General features: G+C 37.4%; 2 protein-coding genes across 3 annotated transcripts; both read right to left on the bottom strand.

The window, feature by feature from the left end:
* Nucleotides 1-2,195: 2,195 nt before the first annotated feature.
* On the bottom strand, nucleotides 2,196-5,984 carry LOC121979925 (uncharacterized protein At1g01500-like). The gene is made up of 2 exons (XM_042531904.1): nucleotides 5,040-5,984; nucleotides 2,196-2,694 (listed from the first exon to the last, which is right to left on the bottom strand). Exons 1-2 carry the CDS (start codon nucleotides 5,832-5,834, stop codon nucleotides 2,467-2,469), a joined length of 1,023 nt encoding a protein of 340 aa, XP_042387838.1. The 5' UTR covers nucleotides 5,835-5,984; the 3' UTR covers nucleotides 2,196-2,466.
* A 2,074-nt stretch (nucleotides 5,985-8,058) lies between these two features.
* LOC121979936 (protein RCC2-like) lies at nucleotides 8,059-16,645 on the bottom strand. Of its 2 annotated transcripts, XM_042531914.1 has the most exons (16): nucleotides 16,265-16,642; nucleotides 15,903-15,964; nucleotides 15,761-15,828; nucleotides 14,679-14,800; nucleotides 14,237-14,342; nucleotides 14,070-14,121; nucleotides 13,881-13,998; nucleotides 13,753-13,783; nucleotides 13,538-13,561; nucleotides 13,299-13,423; nucleotides 12,508-12,589; nucleotides 11,427-11,549; nucleotides 11,262-11,315; nucleotides 11,119-11,188; nucleotides 9,683-9,716; nucleotides 8,059-8,605 (listed from the first exon to the last, which is right to left on the bottom strand). In XM_042531914.1, exons 1-16 carry the CDS (start codon nucleotides 16,467-16,469, stop codon nucleotides 8,283-8,285), a joined length of 1,599 nt encoding a protein of 532 aa, XP_042387848.1. In that variant the 5' UTR covers nucleotides 16,470-16,642; the 3' UTR covers nucleotides 8,059-8,282. The 2 variants fall into 2 exon arrangements, 1 of the variants encoding a protein (XP_042387848.1); XR_006111438.1 differs by having other exon boundaries at nucleotides 8,059-9,357; nucleotides 9,407-11,188; nucleotides 16,265-16,645.
* Nucleotides 16,646-18,939: the final 2,294 nt, after the last annotated feature.

Here is an 18,939-nt window from a genome sequence, read left to right on the forward strand (position 1 = left end):
TGGGTTGCTCACACCAAAAATGGAGATATTATAAGTACCCCATGGTAGTTTTGATGTGATCAACCAAGTCAAGTTAAGTCATGTTGTCTTTTGATATTGTGTCTAAGTGTGCAGGAACTTAAAAGCACAAGAAGTCGAGCGAATTTCACAACTAGTGAGAAGGACAGCACAAGATAGAGCCGACTGCCTCGGTGCCTCCGAGGGACGAGGCACTACGGAAGAGTACGCTCACAGACAAGAAGGAAACGTGTGGTATTTTCAAGGGACGAGAAGCCGGAGTGGAATGTTGCTCGAGAAGGCCGGAAAATAAGTTCGGGTGAGTCATATTCTAGATGGCCAAAATCATCCAAGCGAATGGAGTCGGATCGGGGAGAAAACGGACAGTCAGCAAAATGTTGACTGTCCGGGGCACCTAGACCAAGTCTAGGCGCCAGGACGATCCGAGAGCCCGGATCCCCTGGGCGCCCCTGGGGCGCCTCACCAGGGGGAAGCCGTATCGACACCATCCAAGCGCCAAGAGCCCTTCCAAGCGCCCTGACCGGAAAATTTATCGAAACGCCACTTGTCGCGACCCGTTGTAATGTGGATAAAGTTCTATCCACATCGAGGCGCCTAGAACCCTTCCAGGTGTCCCGATTAGGGGTATAAATATAACCTTAATCCCAGTAGCTATATATAACACTTGTAAATGATTCTTTCCTTTTTTTTAGTTTTGTAACTGAGTGCTTCAATTGCTGTAAGAGACTTCTCCGCCTGAAGGAGATTGAATAATGAGCTTTCAACGTCTTGAATTAGCAATCCCCTGATTACAAATCAAGTAATTATCAGTATCTCTTTATCTTTTTAATTAGTTTCTTAATTAATTTTATGCAAGTGTTAGTTTTAATCAAGCTATAAAGATCGAGAAAGGTATTCATTTTTTATACAGAGTAATTTACCCCCCTCTTATCAACCTCCAAGGGACCTACACTTCCTACTCGATCACCCAACCCGGTCCATCCGATTCTTCGAGCTCTATCCATCCGACTCCTCTGACTTGGCATCAAGCTCCTTCAGCTCAGTTATCCTCGATTGGGACCTACATCCTATGTGGCTCACTAAACCGTTTCTCCCGGAGGATGTGGACAACGTAGTCATTTTTCCCAAGGACGTCGGCAACATAGCCCTTTCTTCCGAAAAATGTAGGTAACATAAGGACTCATCTCGGAATGTGTGGGCATGTAAGCATTCATCTCGGAATGCATGGGTAACATAAGGACACTCTTTAAAAGGTCGCTTGTTTTTGTAGGAGCAAATACACACACACAGATATTAAAACTCTTCTTTTCATATTTCACTAGCCCCTATACTAATGTGCTCCTATGCTAACTTGAGCGATGGAATGATCATACTGAGTTCAACTTCAACACTCATTCTAACATCTTACTTAGTATTTTTAGAAATTTTATGATGCCCTTTATCATCTACAAGCTTCTCCACGACCGTTATAGAAACAAGAACAATAGTATACCGATGATCGATCCTTCCAATCACACTGTCTCTGTAAAGCAGTCCCACGTCGAATCCCGTACTCGACTTGCAAAGACAACTCCCAATATTTTCGCACTGATGCGTTATGCCCGTGGGAAAATAATAATATTTTTGTGTTTACGCAGAGGAAGAGAGATAGAAAATTAATATGTTTTTTTTTTGTTTTTTATGATATCGTTTATTGGGCAAAAATTAAAAGAATGCTCTTCATAAAATAATAAATAAATCCGTTATATTAACGACCTCCTAATGCCGACCCCATGGATATGAAAGGAAGTACATAAAGATACACAGACGACAGGCGCATGGTAAGGTAAATCTCAGATCGTCAGTTCCTGAGAATCGATCTCTGACCATTATGTCAGAGATATCGTACACCCACTGTCTATGCCAATTTGATGATCATTCTAAGCCCTAGCTAGAACGTTGGGACCACATTTTAAGAGATCACAAACCCTTCTAAGTTTCTAACTTAAATGTAATTCTCAACATGAGTTTTGTTATTCAATCCTCTTTGATATAAATCTTACATTTACAGAGAGATGTAAAGTTAACAAAATGATACGAGAAATATGATTACTAACCGTGACTGCCCCCAATATAGCACGTGAAACATGTTCATTGACTAGCCAACACCCAACAATCATGCACATTAAGAGACACGGTTTGATACACAAACAAATAATATAAAACTTTTGAAAGTTTACCGGTCCATGGAGGAGGAAACGTACATGGGAACGAGATATACAAGGCTTTATAGAGCTTAGAGAGGGTGTGCAGGGGAAAACCCGTATCTACATTAACCACTCAACTCGTGACAACCAATGCCACTAAAACATATTAAAAGTGCAAGAAACAAAAAGCCATTATTAATCTTATTCAACAGGACGGTAGTTTATGATTTTCCAGTAGACGTGTCATGTTTCTTGTGTAAACTCAGAAGAAACGCCTCTTGAAACTTCTGGTAGTTGCCTGGTACGAGTTCATGAGGAGTCCGACCCCAATCCCTACTCCAACACACATTCCCAGGCCTATTCCAAGGCCAACTCTAACTCCTGCATTAAACCATGATAGTTGTCCATCCTCATCTGAATACCAACCGCCATGATAGCTGTGTTTGACGGCCATAGTTGGATTGTATTCATTAGGTTCTTTCTCTGCCACCTGAAGGTTTTAGATCGATCAAGAACTGAAAATCTAGAATAGCCAGTAATATATTTTATGATCCAAAAGGGAGTCCGGAAGGAACTAAATAGGAAAACTTGTAGTGCATATTCTTTTATGTCTCCTCTTAAAGATATTGCATCGACCAAGCCAAGTGAGGCCATAATTCTTTATTATTAACACTCAGTAGCATTGCAAATAATACAAAGTGAATAATACAAAGTGGAGTGAAATAAGATCACGAAGCTTAAATAATAGATCTGCTCAACAATGAAGTAACTATGATATAGCAAAATATAAAAGATTTAGAACACAGTTCACCTCAATTATAGCTTACCATCAAAGCAATTAGGACTAATTAAAAAGAAAAACTAAGCACGACTATCGCAGCAAATGGAATCAAGATATAAATACAGAACAACAAAATTATAGCCAAAAAACTCTTTTGAAAACTAGACAAATGTTTTTTGTTTTTCCGTTTTTGTTTTAACTAGGAGCAAAAGTGGAACCATCACCGACTAGGTTTGTCCTCTATATGACCATCAAGTTATAACAACAAGCAAAAACAGCCACCAAAATTAGAACATCTTTCTAATTCTAATGACAAATAACAAAGGATCGAGTATGAACAAATTCTATATAATACAAACCAAAATAAAATAGCAACAACGATCAAGATGGAAATCAAGCAGTAGAATCAATCAAAGCAGATAGCATAAATATATTAACCCAGAAACTAGGAAACAGTTGGTAGTATTCTTCAACGTTATTGCACATTCTTCTATCTAACAATATCTCCAAGCAGTCAACTCGAGATGAGCATCAATCCACTGAAGTAGTGAGTAGTCGGTCAACCCGTCTCTGTTCAGAGAACAAAATATTTCTATCAAGCTCTAGTCGACTAGACTAAGGTCCAACTGGATGTACTGGATTACAGTTGACTTGACAGGTTATTAGTCTAATCGGCTGACAGATTTTACAGGTTGACTAATCTGAAGATTGTTAGCTACCCAATGGCTAGAAGACCTATCAGTCGATTGGAGATGTTTGAAAACTAGTCATTAGATTTAAAGCCAATTCTAAATGAATCTTCAAGGTTGTTTGGCTTGTATAGTAGTGCACAAATTCTGTATTAATTGTTGTGTAATATGGTGGTTGAGCTAAAACAATGTTCAAATGCTTGGAAAATGAAGGGAACTACACAATGGCTAAAAGAGTCCGATAAGTCAATTGGAGATGTTCAAAAACTGGCCTTTGAAGCCACTTCTATATATACCTTCGAAGTTGTTTGGCTTGTATAGTAGTAGTACACGAATTCCCTATTACCTGTTGTGTGATACGGTGCTCAAGCTAAACAATGTTCAAGGGCTTGGAAATTAAAGAGAATGTCATTCTCTCTATGAGTTCTTGCTAACTCTTCCCATCTTTAAGTATTTGCATATATTGTTCTCTTAATAGGCTGTGAAGTAGGAGTCAAGTTCCAAACCGCATACAATATTTTGTTAGCCTTGCTTTTGTTCATATTGTTTACTTTATATTTCTGTTGCATAATTATTTGACATGACTAATCGAATCCACAAATAAGTATCATGTGTACTAATGGGTTTACTTTGGCTTTGCACTGGCAAGAGAAAACAATGAATTTTTTAATCACAGGTCACCAACTATTCATGCCTCATCTCTATCCTGCCTAATCATCATCAACTACAGCAATCAATGTACTTAATTCTAAAGCATTCTGTTGAATAAACAAAATGTCCAATTGTTAACTCCAACAGAGACAATCAACCAAAAGATGCAGAGATCCATCAAATGTTAGACTGTGTAGTATAATTTAATGCAAACATTTGGAAAGCTGCACCACTTCATGTCTTTTTTACTTCCGACAAAAAACTTGAAATAAAATGTAGGCATATATACTCAATCCTAAAGCATGCTGTTGAAGTAACAAAAAACTTCAACTAAGACTATCGACCTAAAGATGCAGTGAGAAATCAAATGTTGGCCATGTATGTGTCATCTCATAGTTAACTTAAATTCTAGGGTGTCTTTTAATATCAAAATTGTTTAACAATGGTTCAGTGAAAACACAGATTCAATGGCATGAAGCTATAGTATGTCCCAATTATTAATCAAAGTAAACGTATTTGTAAATATTCTGATCAGATGATAACAATGGTTTTGTAGCAGACGAGGTGATGAATAAATCTAACCTTCACCAATAAATTCAGTATCTTTTACTTGAATATAGAACTATAAATGCCGTAAGTCCTTTTAAATTGGCGCAACAAATCAGAAAAATCCAATTAAATATCCAGATATAGTAAACTCAGATTTGTGCTTACCGTTGATGCTGGCGAACTTTTATGAGATTCTAAGCCATAGTCCTTCGCTGGCTCCCCATCTGTTGCTTCTTCATCCTCTGGAATTGCGCCCAATGTTGCCGACCTAACAGACCCCCATCTGGGACTGAGCTGAATAGTCTGCGTGAGAATCAAAGGAACAGCAGCAAAACACCCGGCAACATAGACCTCGATGGAGGGAGATAATTGTAGCCCAGACTTCGAAGGCTGCATGAAAACAGAAGACCCGATTGATGCTGCTAAGTAGCAATCCATGCTCCATCCTGCCTTGGGATCTCTATCTGATGTTTGTAACCGATGATGGTCGAACCCAATCGCTCCGTTGCTCCACGGTGCGTCCATCCTGTCCAGCGAGCCACATAGCATGAGATTGCCCTGATCATCACTTACCTCGAAATCGATAGCTCCAATAAGACGAACGACATCGGTACTGATGTACGTCACATCGGCCGCATCACGATCGGCGCGGTTGCGCCGGAGGTGGATGGTCGTGGGCTCGGATTCGGGGATGCGCGCGTTGTTGATCTCGAGGGCAGCACCCCGATCGCGGCGGAGGTGCGAGAGGGCGAGGAAGGGCGGGGCGGCACCGGAGGCGCAAGGGGAGACACGGACGTAAAACAGACGTATCTCGAGCCAGGAAGAAGAAAGCGGACCAGGGTCATCATCACCGCAGGGCAAACGGATTAAGGGAAGGGAATTCCGGCGGGTAGAAGGGACGGAGATGGCCGAGGAGGTGGGCCGTTCCCCTGCCACCGGCGTCGGAAGTTGAACCGTCATCACGGTGCACGACTGGGCCCTAGAATTCAACAATTGGGGTTTCTTTAGACATCGGATTCGGTCTAGGGTTAGGGTTCCTGGGATCGAAGCGGTGCCGGAAGACGGAGGAAACAATGAGAGAAAGAGACGCGAATGAATTGAAAAGGATAAGAAATGAATCCTGAATAGGATATATCATTCGTGTATTTTGCTACAATTTAAATATTAATTTTTAATAATGTAAGGTACTGAATTAACGTCCCATTATTATACGAGTAAAATATATCGATATTTAAAACTTAAAAAAAAATCTAAACTAATTCGAATTTAATTACAAAGTATGATTTGATAAAATTAGGAAACCGAATCTAACTTAAATATCTATAAATATCTAACTATGAAATATTCACGGTCAACGTAGTTTAGATCATATATTAAGTTTCTTGGATTACTTACCATATTTGCAACAAAATCTCCCGTGTGTACTAGCTGTAAAAGTGTAATGAAAGTTAATTAGAAATCAATTGGGCCAAAAAAAAAAAAAAAGACGATTACCCTGTACCAAAATCCCGTCAATCAGTTTTAAGATTATGAGGAGAAAGATACATCATAATAAATGAGAAGATACATCCTGATGCAGAGATTTATATCGTATCAATCTTGAAATTCAACTAAATCTTTCATTTATTTATTATCTCAGTTAAGTTCATAGGGACAAGTTAATTAGGTCCTTTCAGATGGGTCTAATGGGTAGCACATGAGGTGTTGCCATTAATTAGATCTGGGGTTCGAATCTCTGTAAAGTTGAGGTAAATGTCTCCCTTATGTGCTAGTCACTATTCAAAGGCTAGTAGCCACCCGTGATTTACCTCCTCCGTGTTGGCCCTGGGACGAGTTGGCGGGGACGCTGGGGGCGAACGTATTCGCCTTTTTGCCATTAATAGGGACAAGTTAATTAGGAATCAAGTAACAAAAGATGATTCACTCATCCTGAGTGTTCCTGTCAATCCGTCCTTAAAATAAATCATGGATGGTTATTAACCATTAGTGTATGTGACTAAGATATGAGAGAAACATGTTCGAATGTGCTAAATTTCGACCCAAGATTTCATATGATAATATCTCATGTTTTAACCATCGTATTATCCTGAAAAGATAAGTTAATTAGGAATCAAGTTTGTTGACTACATCAAACAATAATCATAATGTGTGGTTTCAATTTATTCATGATTTAGGATAAAATAAAATTAAAAGGAAATGCTCTTGTGGTTAAAATATGTACACGTAATGATAGGGATTATAAGTCTCTAGGGATATAAGTGGTAGATGTATTATAATGGGAGAAGGGATTAATTTTTAATGGACGTATATTCTCAGAGAAAAAATCTCTCTCACCCCATATCTAACTTGATGGTTAATTATAAATTGACCTCGTAATTTAACCTTTAATTAACTTGGCAAGGTGAGTTCCACTAGCTAGAAGAATTTACACTCCCATCAATTTGAAATTTGACCCTTCACTTATTGAATAAATTTATCACCTATTTATTATCTCAACAAAGCCCCATGGATAAATTAATTAGGAATTAAGATCGTTGACTACGTCAATCAATAATTATCATGATCTTCAGATACATAGATATGTGGTTTCAATTTAACGTAGAAAGGATAAAATAAAATCTTGTGGTTAAAATATACACCTTGTAATCGATTACGATAGGGATCATAAGACACACCATTAATGTGATCAGCATTTAATACAACTTTACCGAAGGCCTGATATAGAGTTTGCATCCTGAAATGAACTGATATCTTCCCTATCAATATTAGTTAAAAGTCCAACAAACCGGAAAAACTTTATCTGCTTATGATCATTTAGCTTGAATCGTTAATATCGATGAAATCTTATAGAGTTGAATTAGAAATTCAAATTTCAGGTTAAAATTAGCTTCACAACAAAAAAGGTGGAGCAAATATACAGAATCCATAGAAAAGCAAATTTTAAAGGTTAAATAAAAATTCTGAACGAGACTAGATAATTCACCTGCATGATATGGTTGGGATATACCTCTAGGGTTTCCCACATCACACTACAAAACATCACTTCTATTCATATGATAATACTGTCACTTCGGTAATCCTCAGTGACCAAGTTCTTGTAAGCATCAAATGCATAAAACAGAGGTATCTTAGCAACAATGATCTTGTTCGCAAAAGCATCAAATGCATAAAAAACAGAGGTATCTTAACAACAATAACAATTTAAGTTTAATGAACCAACAAAATGTACAGCATCTCTACCACCTCAAAACACATCCTAACCAATGAACGCAATTCATATTTGTAGCAATGAGTAGTATCATCGAAGACTGTGGAGGAACTGTTGAACAAATATGAGAGTCAGGTTAACAAGTCAGAGCCAGAGTTGTCAATTCCAATCAGGTATGAAATCTCAAGTGCATAACATTATCATCTGCTGGAACCGCCCCTCTTTTTAGGACGACCCCTTCCTCTGCCAGAACTCTTTGCGGTTGTCGCCATCTTGTTGGCACCCCTTCCTCGCCCTCGGCCACGGCCTGAAGTCCTCCCTCCCCGCTTCTGTTTTACTCCATGAGCTTCACCATTTAAATCTTCATCATCTTCACTGTCTTCACCATCATTGTCTTCGGACTCTGATGAGTCTGAGTCTGAGTCATCACCTTTCCGTTTCTTGGAACCAGCAGATGACTTATCCTTCTTTTTAGGCGTTCTCTTCACAGCAGCAACGTCCCCATTTTTATTTTCTTCTGTTCCTGAAGCAAAGTCATCCAACAGTATCAAAATCAAACTGCCAGCACTTCCATAACAGTCTAAGCAGGAACGAGCATTGTTTGCAAAACGTCCACACAATGCAAAACGTCCACGGCCTATAAACCTTTTGATCATTTCAAGAAAAGATTGATTTTCTGTTATCACATCTTGTAAGATGCAAGTGAAGTAATGAAAGACGAAACAGTTTCAAGACAGATGTAAATATCATCATCAGTGAAAATTTGCTTATCTAGGAAACGATGATTTCATTAGGTATATATAGGTTAAACAAAAACCTTGACTGGAAACATTTGGTAAAACTAACCTATCTACCAATCAGACCATTAAAAATGAACAAGTAGGTTTATACATGGAGCTGGTTCCAACCATTTTAAACCAGTTGGATGTTTGGTAAAGTTTGATGAGATCGACATGCTCTTCATACTAAGGTCCAGCCCTAAGTAGAACAATTTTTTTTTAAAATGGCTATGAGAATAATGTTTTAACCATAAATATTGTGTCAGTTTAACAGGTAAGCAACCTAGTAAGCTCTTCAGCCAGGTCCAAGCCAGTATAATCCTTTTATTTACCCATCTGGACTCGATCTGATCCATTTTTCCCGACTATCAATACTCAATACTCTTTTCAAAATTGACAACATGACACATCATTTTGTTATCACGCCTATCTATTTCAAAAGAAAGAAGGTACAACATGTTTTTCTATGTGCAATGAACTATCTATTCGTGATCAACTATCTATTCGGGGCGGCGGATTCCGCCTTTTTTTTGCACCGTGATCAACATACTCAATAAAGAAGCAGGTTCGATGTTGCTTTTATAGTATTTTGCTATAGAAGAAAAAGTTTGCCACAGCATAACCATGAATTAATATTGCATAACTAGACACATTTAAACAAAAAATTAATTGGATCAGTAATGCTATTTATTAGGTAGCCTTCTTTTCTATCTTGCTAAGAAATATGTTAAGAATACAGAAAGAAAAATGAAGTCTCATAACTTTTTGCTTGATAGAAAACTGTCTGTTCACAACATCAAAGAGCATTGTTCCAGACATACCTTCAACAGAAGACTCACCATCATAGACTTCCAGCTACAAAATACGGAAAATTATTAGAGGAACCGACTCCCAATAAAAATCCAGAAATTTAATGCCACTTTTTGCATGTCAAATAATGATGTCCATTCATGGAATCCATAGCTGGCATAAAAGTATAATGCAAGTGATGGCTCAAAAATATCAAGATCAACCTATTTATAGACACAACATAAGCAAAGACATCCTGAGAAAATCATTTGAATAGCACATACATGAGCACTGACAGAGATCAAACAGACAGTTGTCTTAAATCATATAATGATTTTATACTGACAGAGATTTAGCATTCCATCATTATACTGGAAGCAACCCATTCTAATTAGACGAATGGAACTGCTGTAAATTTACAGAAAAAACTAAAAACTTAAATGCAACTATTCTTTTGTTCATACACGGAATATACTTGTTCTAAAATTCCAAAATGCCTCCTTTCCAACTAAAGAGCACACAAGTCGGTTTTAAAAATTGGTTCAGTTTTTACTACCTTGTTCAGCATGGCATAGACAAATGACAAAAACAACAAAAAAAGATTTAACTAGGATCAACAACTTAGAGCATGAAGTGGTCATAGTTTATTGCACTAAAATTATTGTTTAACAAATTTTTTTTACATGCATTATTTTTTTTTATACTTGATTTTCTTTTATTTTTAAAATTTGACTATTTCTAGCAAATTAGTCTTATGTCTCATTGTTTATCATACAAATACGAAATACAAAATTTTCCATGATGGAGATTCTTTTCTCCTTTGCAGGATCACCATTGGAGGCACATAGACCTGTGAGATTGGGACTATGCATATGATATATCCTTGTTGCACTAGCACCTACACATCCTAGGCATAGACTTGTTTGTTGTTGACCCAATCGTTGTGTTGCAGAAAGAAAACTTATGGTCAATTCTTTTACTCTATTGTAACCTGAAGTTTTGAGCAATAACATTGTACCAGTGCAATTCTTCAGGCAGTCTATGAAACTATTTGTGACAAAGCAATAAAATAGGCCTTTACGATCAAGTGTGGTATTACAAACCTAGGAGAAAAACCTCCAATAAAAATCAATACCATGATTTTTTAAGGATCAACAATCAATAACTAGATTGGTTCAAAGGAACCAAAAGATACTAACAGCTAAATGATGGACCAAGGACATGGCCAACAAAGAGAATCCAATAGTTGGGCATGTTAACATAGATGAAACAACTTACCTTTCTACATATGCAACTGTAATACAGAAACTGTACACTAAGAAAGGTATGAAAAACAAATCCAATATGGCAAGCAAACCAAATTATACAAACATACTTAGGATTGAATATTGCATTAAAAAAATCAAATAATAATATGGTAAATGAGAGAGGAAAGTATAATAAAGTTTGTTTGTCTTCCAATGCATACCTGATCTAGTCTATCACCACCATTTGTTCTATCAACTACAATAAGTGAAAGGCCCATCCCGCAAGCCACACTAAAAGCAATCCCTAAAATTTTTATCAAGAAGCTACAATATAAATACAAAGGCAGCAATATGTTCAAAGTACCTCATGACATGCATGCCCTCAAGGATATCAACTTTTTTTGGATTTGCAGAAGACCTACATTACATAATAATAATTTCTTGTTGGTAGACAAATTGAAGGAAAGCAACAAAAATTAGATATTGGCCAAGAAAGGAACATTGAGACAACTATAAAAGGTTGTGTTACTTCTGTCCAAGAGGGCCATAGCCAAGTTCCCCATATTGAGCATGACCCCAACTTATGCATGAATTTTCTGCTCCTACAAGATGGTGCATATTACCAGAATCCATGCAACGAATGTTCCAACCACTGACAAAAATAGAAAGACATCCGTAAGCAAAAATAGCAGCCAGTTAAAGAAAGAAATATCCAAGCAGAAATTATGAAGTTGTGCAGAGGCCTGAAATTACCGATTAACACTTGTCTATTTCATCTGAGAAGTTTCTATGTTTCATGTCAACATTCATAACACCAGAAAAGTAGCAATCTAAAACAGCAGCATATGGCACCGGAGCTGCCATTATTGGATATTACTTCACCAACTAAGGATGATTCTGAATTATAAGTTGAACTTCATGCCTTAATGAATAGATCAACAGTCTTGAGTTAGGATGACTATAATTTCCCAAGGAAGAGGTTGTGGGTTGCGGCTTAGAAGAGTGAACTATCAGTAACTTGGGTTTAGCTATTTTTGGATAATGAGTGGACCTACCAAAGAGAATAAATTATCTCATCAGCGTGAGTGGTTATAACCACTGCTTGATGCAGTTGTTATCTCATAGTCAATAGTTCTATATCTCAATGTTGTCTATCCAATAGCAATCCCAAAGGCGAAGAGGTGGAAAGCCCAGCAAGGCATTTTTGGTGATTATTAAGGATGAAGCATATTTTCGGCAAACTCTAGTTATCAAAGCAGCTGCAAAACACAATACCCAGTAAAAGTAGACAATGGTAAGGAACTGTTTTGATCTAAGACTGCAAATCAATTAAGACATTGTTATTTTTAAGGCATGGAATGGTCTTCCCAATAATGTAACATAAAAATTCAAAAAGCCAATAATGCAAACAAAATATTTTATTTTTAACAAAAAAAATCTCATCAATTTTTTATAATTCAATCAGGAATATCAAGTAATCTTTTTTCCTAAAATCGTTTATAAAAGGCCACCTCAATATGCCTCTTGTGCAATATTTAAACCAAAAATAACTCATGGTGACAGAGTTAAAAGACACTAATCAGGTGAAACAAAAAATTACTGAACAAAACCTTAAGTCCATCACAGGCTTGGGATACATCCAATCATCACCAGTAATTTTTAGTTTTCCCCACATGTACAGTTGTCCTCCTCCTGAAGAGGAAAAAAACATCTTAGGTTGCCTTACGTCATGCAAATGAAATGACTATTTGCACAAATAGTAAGTGATAAAACAAAACCAAAAAAAACAAGAATGTTAACAAGCACACAAGCATTCTCAAAGAAGTGATGCAAGCTAAGGTTAACTATTCAATATTCATGAACAAGCTTACAGCAAATTAACATTTGCACAGACCATTGACTATCGAGCCCATTCAATATCAACAGAAATGTTTGACTGCCTAACTGAAATGAAACCATCATGAGATTCATCAAAATCCTTTAAACAATAATAAAGTAAAAAAAAAACTGTGTTCATGTATGCAAAAAGTCACAATTGCATGACAGCAGTGATTTAAAACCAAACAGGATCAAATGGTTTAACCAATTGACCTAGAAACTAGAAGCCAAGCCAGTCAAATTGAATTAGTAGAGAAACCTCAGTTGGATATGATTTTGGATAAGCTCAACCAGAAAACTACAAACCTAAAAGAAACCTAGTTCATCCGTTAGTCAGGTTTCTGAACACTCAGAAAAAACATTAATAAAAAAGTAGCTTCTGCACAATGTCTAAAAGCAGAAGACTGTATAATCAGTTCGGCAATCATCTATCCAAATGTTCGAATTGAGATCCAAAACATGGGATACAGAATCTGAAATTAGGAGATAAAGTGAGAGAAAACAGGAAGAGGAAGATAATTACCAGCAGTGCAGGCAGAATTTACAGAACCTGCTGATACTATAGCATTAGGAGGTAAAACATTTTGCTTCTGGAAGACCTCCACAAGACGTGGAGCCCACTCATCCTTCTGCTCCCGATGGCCCAGCCTAACATCAGCATGCACAGAGAATAAACACGTGTTTATAAGACCTGGAAGAAATCATAGATCCGGACATAAACTGAAAAGAAAGAAGTAACAAAAGAATGACATTTTGCAATACCTTCCATATCCACCAAACCCCCATCTGTAGTTGAGAAAAGAAAACATTGAAAATATATAATATAATTAGTAACGCACTTTAAGTAGATAAAAATTGAAAAATGTGAAGTGCTATCCAGTACAAATTAAGTGTTGAATTAGAAAACTTAAATGCACAATAGTTGCAATGAATCAAACTAAGATAAGCCAGATAACAGTTACTTGAATGACACATACGTGTAAACAAAGCCGTTTGAATCAACAGCAACTGGAAAGGGATGTCCAGTCCACAACATAAGCACAAAAAAAAATTATTAACAGTTAGCTTAACCTCAACATTATAGCAAATAAATATGGCGCAAAACCTGTGTGATTTGTTCCACATGCAACTTTGAGAATAGTTTTCCCAGATAATGTAGCTATTGCACGTGGGCGTGGCTGGGGCTCGTAAACTAGCTTTACTGAGCTGTCTTTAGAGTTGTACTGCAAGTTATTAAAACAGCCATCAATTGTAAGAAAGCACAGAAGCAACTTCAAACACCTTCCAAACAGACCTCATTATTAGTTCCATGGCCAAGTTGTCCATACTGAGGAAGACCAGCAGTCCTACATATGAGCATTGAGAAAGATAGCCAATTTGATAGAGAACTTCTATAAACAAGCAAATCAGAAGGGACAATAAAATTTGTAGCTTCAGAACTCTTTTTTCATTGAAACATACAGAATTGAAGACCCTTCCACTGATGAAAGCCATACAGTAAAATCAGCACCGCAAACAACATTTGTAGCTTCAGAAACCATACATGCGACTGGAGATGGCTCAATTTCTACAGAAGTTAAAAAACAAGAAGTATGAAAATGCATGTACCTTGCTAACAAGAATCTCAATCTTGGTGAATTCTATTTAAAAAAAATTGATGAAACAGAAGAAAGCATGCATATCCTATGCAATTTTCACTGAATTTTTTTCCTAATTAAATGGTTCGCATGGTTAGATTACCTCAAGAAATGAAAGAAAACTGCATGTCAATCAGATTATTTAGTGGTAGGGGAATAATCAAATTATATATAGGCATTGAATAAAAATTTCAAAATAGTAAACAATCACAAAAAAATAATAAAGAAATGTCAAAATGAATAAAATATCATGCATCACTACTAACCAGTTTTCGCTGAACCAGTTCCCAACTGCCCATGTTTATTCAGCCCAAAAGAGAAAGATTTCCCTTTATCGGTAACAACAACAGTATGATTTCTTCCGGCACCTGCTTTGATAATCTTATACCTGCATCATTGTGACTTAAAGATAAGCCTGCCTATGAGTTAATTTATCTCAACAAGAAATAGCAAAGAGGAAAATCAAGGCAACTGTCATTGTTAAAGACTGTTTAATTCTATGAACAATGTGGAAGGACCATGAAAAAAATTTTAATTGTTGATTTCTAGAGGACTAGATTTTGAATGACCCTTTCAGTGGTTGTTTAATCATAGATGCACAGGTCATGGTCATCTAAGGAAGCCACTTTGTTATGCGAAATCAACTGAACAAAGAGAAAAAAAAATGGGATAATAGTGAACTTGCTGCCCGGTGCACGAAGCTCCCGCCATACGGGGTCTTGGGGAAAGATCCATTGTACGCAATCTTACCCTGCTTTTTGTAAGAGACTGTTTCCAGGATTCGAACCCGTGACCTTTTGATCACATGGCAACAACTTTACCATTGCGCCAAGGCTCCCCTTCAATATTGAACTTGCTGATTTTCAAAAAAGCATCGGATTTTTAGATGATCCATTTGATGAAATTCAGTACGTAGTTGCTTCAGTCCACATTCTTGATGTTGATATTTAACATATACGCAAAACAAGCGAAAGATCCATATACAATTCATTTGGATCTACTAGGACGTATTATGTATATCAGACATTGACAATCACAAAAAAAAAACAGGAAAAAAATTGTTTCAACCTTAGGAATACACAACGAAAATGATTTTTTTTTTAAAAAAAAAAATTCATCATTGCAGTTGCAAATGGTTCAATGAATATGCAGTTACAATTATTATATAACCAGCACAAATATGAAATAACTCGATTATGAAGGCATTTTAATCATTTATTTGAAACAGACAGTACAAAAATATGAACGAACTGGGTATAAGATAAGTATGCGAAAAGATGAGACTTGAAAGCATAAAAGAGATTGAGGACAAACAGAAAAATTCAAACAAACAAACAAAAAAACTCACTTGGATAGTTTAGACGCAATTGTTGGAACACTACGTTGAAGAGTATCCCCATGTCCCAACTGACCTTTCTGTCACCAATGGCGCAGAATGAGAAGCAGAAAAGGACTAGCCGTTATTTACCGTTGTTTAATTCAAATGGTACCTCATTTCTTCCCCACGTGTAGCAACGTCCTTGAGCATCCAAAGCCACGCAATGACAAGAAGCTGCAATGACATTCGACATGGTGATAAATTTTTTTATAGAAATCATACAGGTACCTCATTCAAGGAAAGTAGCACGACCTATAATCCGCTAAGCACTAGGTAAATATGTAAAGGGAATTTCAACAAAGCACCAGCTGAAATCTAGCATTGGGTTCACGTAGAACTTTCAAATGGCAACATGCATTTAAGATGTTAACACGAGAAGTCAGCATGAAGCAACAACTATTTGCACCGGTTAATTTGTCGGATTAAAGGAAACGGGAGAAAGGTACGAAAGGCCAAAATGGGAAAGGAACTCACTGCAGCCAGAAGCCACGAAGCGTATATCAACTCCGACGAGGGGCCGAAGCCTGGTGGGCGAAGCGAGGTTCACGGCATTTGGAGGACCCTTCCGGCCGAGCGAGTCCCAGTCGGTCCCCCCGCAGTAGAGGATCTCCCCGGCGACTGGCAGCGCCGCCTTCTCCTCCTCCAGCTTCGTCTCGGCTTCGGCTTCGGCTTCTGACATCTCGACGGAGCGGCTAGGGTCGATCTAAGGCGGGCGGCGGAGCTAGGGTTTGCTCACCGCCCAAATAAAGCAAAAAGAGAAAGGGCAGAGGGGAAATGAAAGCTCTGAGGGAGAAGCACGAGAAAGGAAGGGAGGGATTTAATTGTTTAGGTTTGGTTTGGTCTGGCGTGACAAGGAATCAAACACTCACAGCCTTTTTAAATTTTTACCATTTTTATTAGCTTTTATTTTGGGGAGGGATTTATTAGTTTCTTTAGCGTAATTGGTACTAATGATCGTGTTAGGGTTACTTTGTGTGGACAATTTCTCTTCACAAAGAAAGGTATCTGGATTATTGGCTTGTTTGCTTCTCGATGCACATTCTCTCTCCCACTCTCTCTACCAAACTCATTTTTTAAAAAAAAAAAATACTTAACACGACCTAATTCTTAAAATATATATTTTTTTTATTTTTTTATTTTTTAGGATGAAATGCCACCGTACTCCTCGCGTCAAAAATGTGACGATCCTTTTCAAGAAAGAGCTAAAAATTTTATGTTTAAATCTTTATTTAGCACATATCAATATTTTACATTCAATATTTGTGACTCTCTGATCATGATTTGTTCTTGATCATATAGTTAGACTCCAGCTTTGGGTTAGATATAAAGAATTCAAGTACAGCTCTTCAAATTGGAGATGGAACTCGAATTGTTTTCCTAGCTTATGAGCAATCTCTGGAACGAGAATCTCTCTTCTTTTTTTTGGTTCAACTGCTGGGTAGCGTCTTTGGTTGAAGAACAATATTACCTAATCGATATCACGAGCAAGTAAAAAATTAGTATCACACATAAAGCAAAGCAATAATGAGCTGCTAAAGCATGTAATCCTGAATAAAAAGAATGAATTAAAACAATTCAGCTGAACAACTAAACTAATGTTTGTTATGATAATTATTGAGTTGGAGCTCTTCTCAAGTTTGAAGTGTATTCGGAGATTCATGTATAAATAAGCTTCTGACTAACGGATCTCGACCAGCTAGAGCTTTAACAGCTTATTTGCAAACTTTTCAAGAGTTTAAAGCTAGAGCTTTAAACCTTAACGCGCCATTTTGATATATGTGAAAGCAATGTATTATGTGAAAACCCAATGTATAAATCTAATTGAACATTGAAACAAGTCTAATATTGTGGTAAAAAGGCGAATACGTTCGCCCCCAGCGCCCGTCAATCCGTCTCAGGGCCAACACGGAAAAGATAAATCACGGACGACTATTAGCAGGATCCCGGAGGAAGTCTAATATGCACTGACGTTAGTAGATATTGAGATATTTAATCTGCAAATAAAAACTTTGGGGATATTTACAACATGGTATTGAAAATTTAATTGAAGCTAGAACTATTTACAAATGTTAGCCAGCTTTGTTTGCAAATAGTTTTCATGATTGACTCTAGAGCTTTGTTTACAAACACTTAATGATTAATTCTAGAGCTTTTGTTTATAGACATCAACAGGTAGAGCTCGTCGACTTACAAATTCAACTCGCTTAGGATAGCTTAGCATAGGACAATGAAATCATTTTGAATTGAATTCCTTACTAATAGCTCAAGTTTTTGAATTCATGATAGTCCAACATGATATTTGATAGAGGTAGTGCCTTTTATGACGGTTCCTGTCTGAAATTGATGAAGGTGGCTAACTGGGAACGCAGTTCTGATTTTGATCAAATGAAAACTCCAAGTTGTCCTACGGGTCATAAAGAGCATTAGTTATTGGGCTAGGGAAGAGGTCTCTAACGTTGGCCCGCTAACGCTGAAGTCGGTAATTGAGTAAGCAAATAGTGAAATCAACAATAGCTACAAGCGTGTCAAAAAAATGTAGCATTGTATACCTGCGTTTGTAGATGGAGACCCCTTTCTATCGTACGCTGTGGTGTCTTTGCACAAATCTCAAAGCATTTCCCAAAAGGTTAGACCATAAAGAGACTCTGACACCTTTCCCAAAATGAGCCTGCAGGGTGAAACTTCGAATATGCATATTATATGCAGAATATTCTCTGTTCTCTGTGACACAAAATGCCAAAAAAAAATACGAGGCCGATGGGCTACGGGGCCCGCAATAGCCTACTTTGGCTAATCAACCGAACCACTAGAATAGTCTAATCGGTCATTACTCTCAAGGGGCACTCGGTCGACTTTTATGAATGTGGTCAACGACTTAGCCGTGAATCAACTTCTTCAGTTGAGTTGGAAAGCTTAACTAGACTGAGTGCCCAGTTGGTCTGATCGGAAGTAAACAAACTGAGTACACAGCTGGTCTGATCGGATGTATGGTCCGATCGGTTAGACAACTTTGTCGAGCTGATTCACTGTGCTACTTATGAATCAGGGATAAGACTAGCTCAGTAGAATGCTGGCTTGGTTCAAAGCTCCATGAACGTCGTATAAATAGGTATCCAACCGGACTCTTAATTCGGTCAGCTTGATGGTCT

The sequence above is a fragment of the Zingiber officinale genome, chromosome 1B (assembly GCF_018446385.1).
Source record: "Zingiber officinale cultivar Zhangliang chromosome 1B, Zo_v1.1, whole genome shotgun sequence".
In the NCBI taxonomy this organism is placed as follows: Eukaryota; Viridiplantae; Streptophyta; class Magnoliopsida; order Zingiberales; family Zingiberaceae; genus Zingiber; species Zingiber officinale.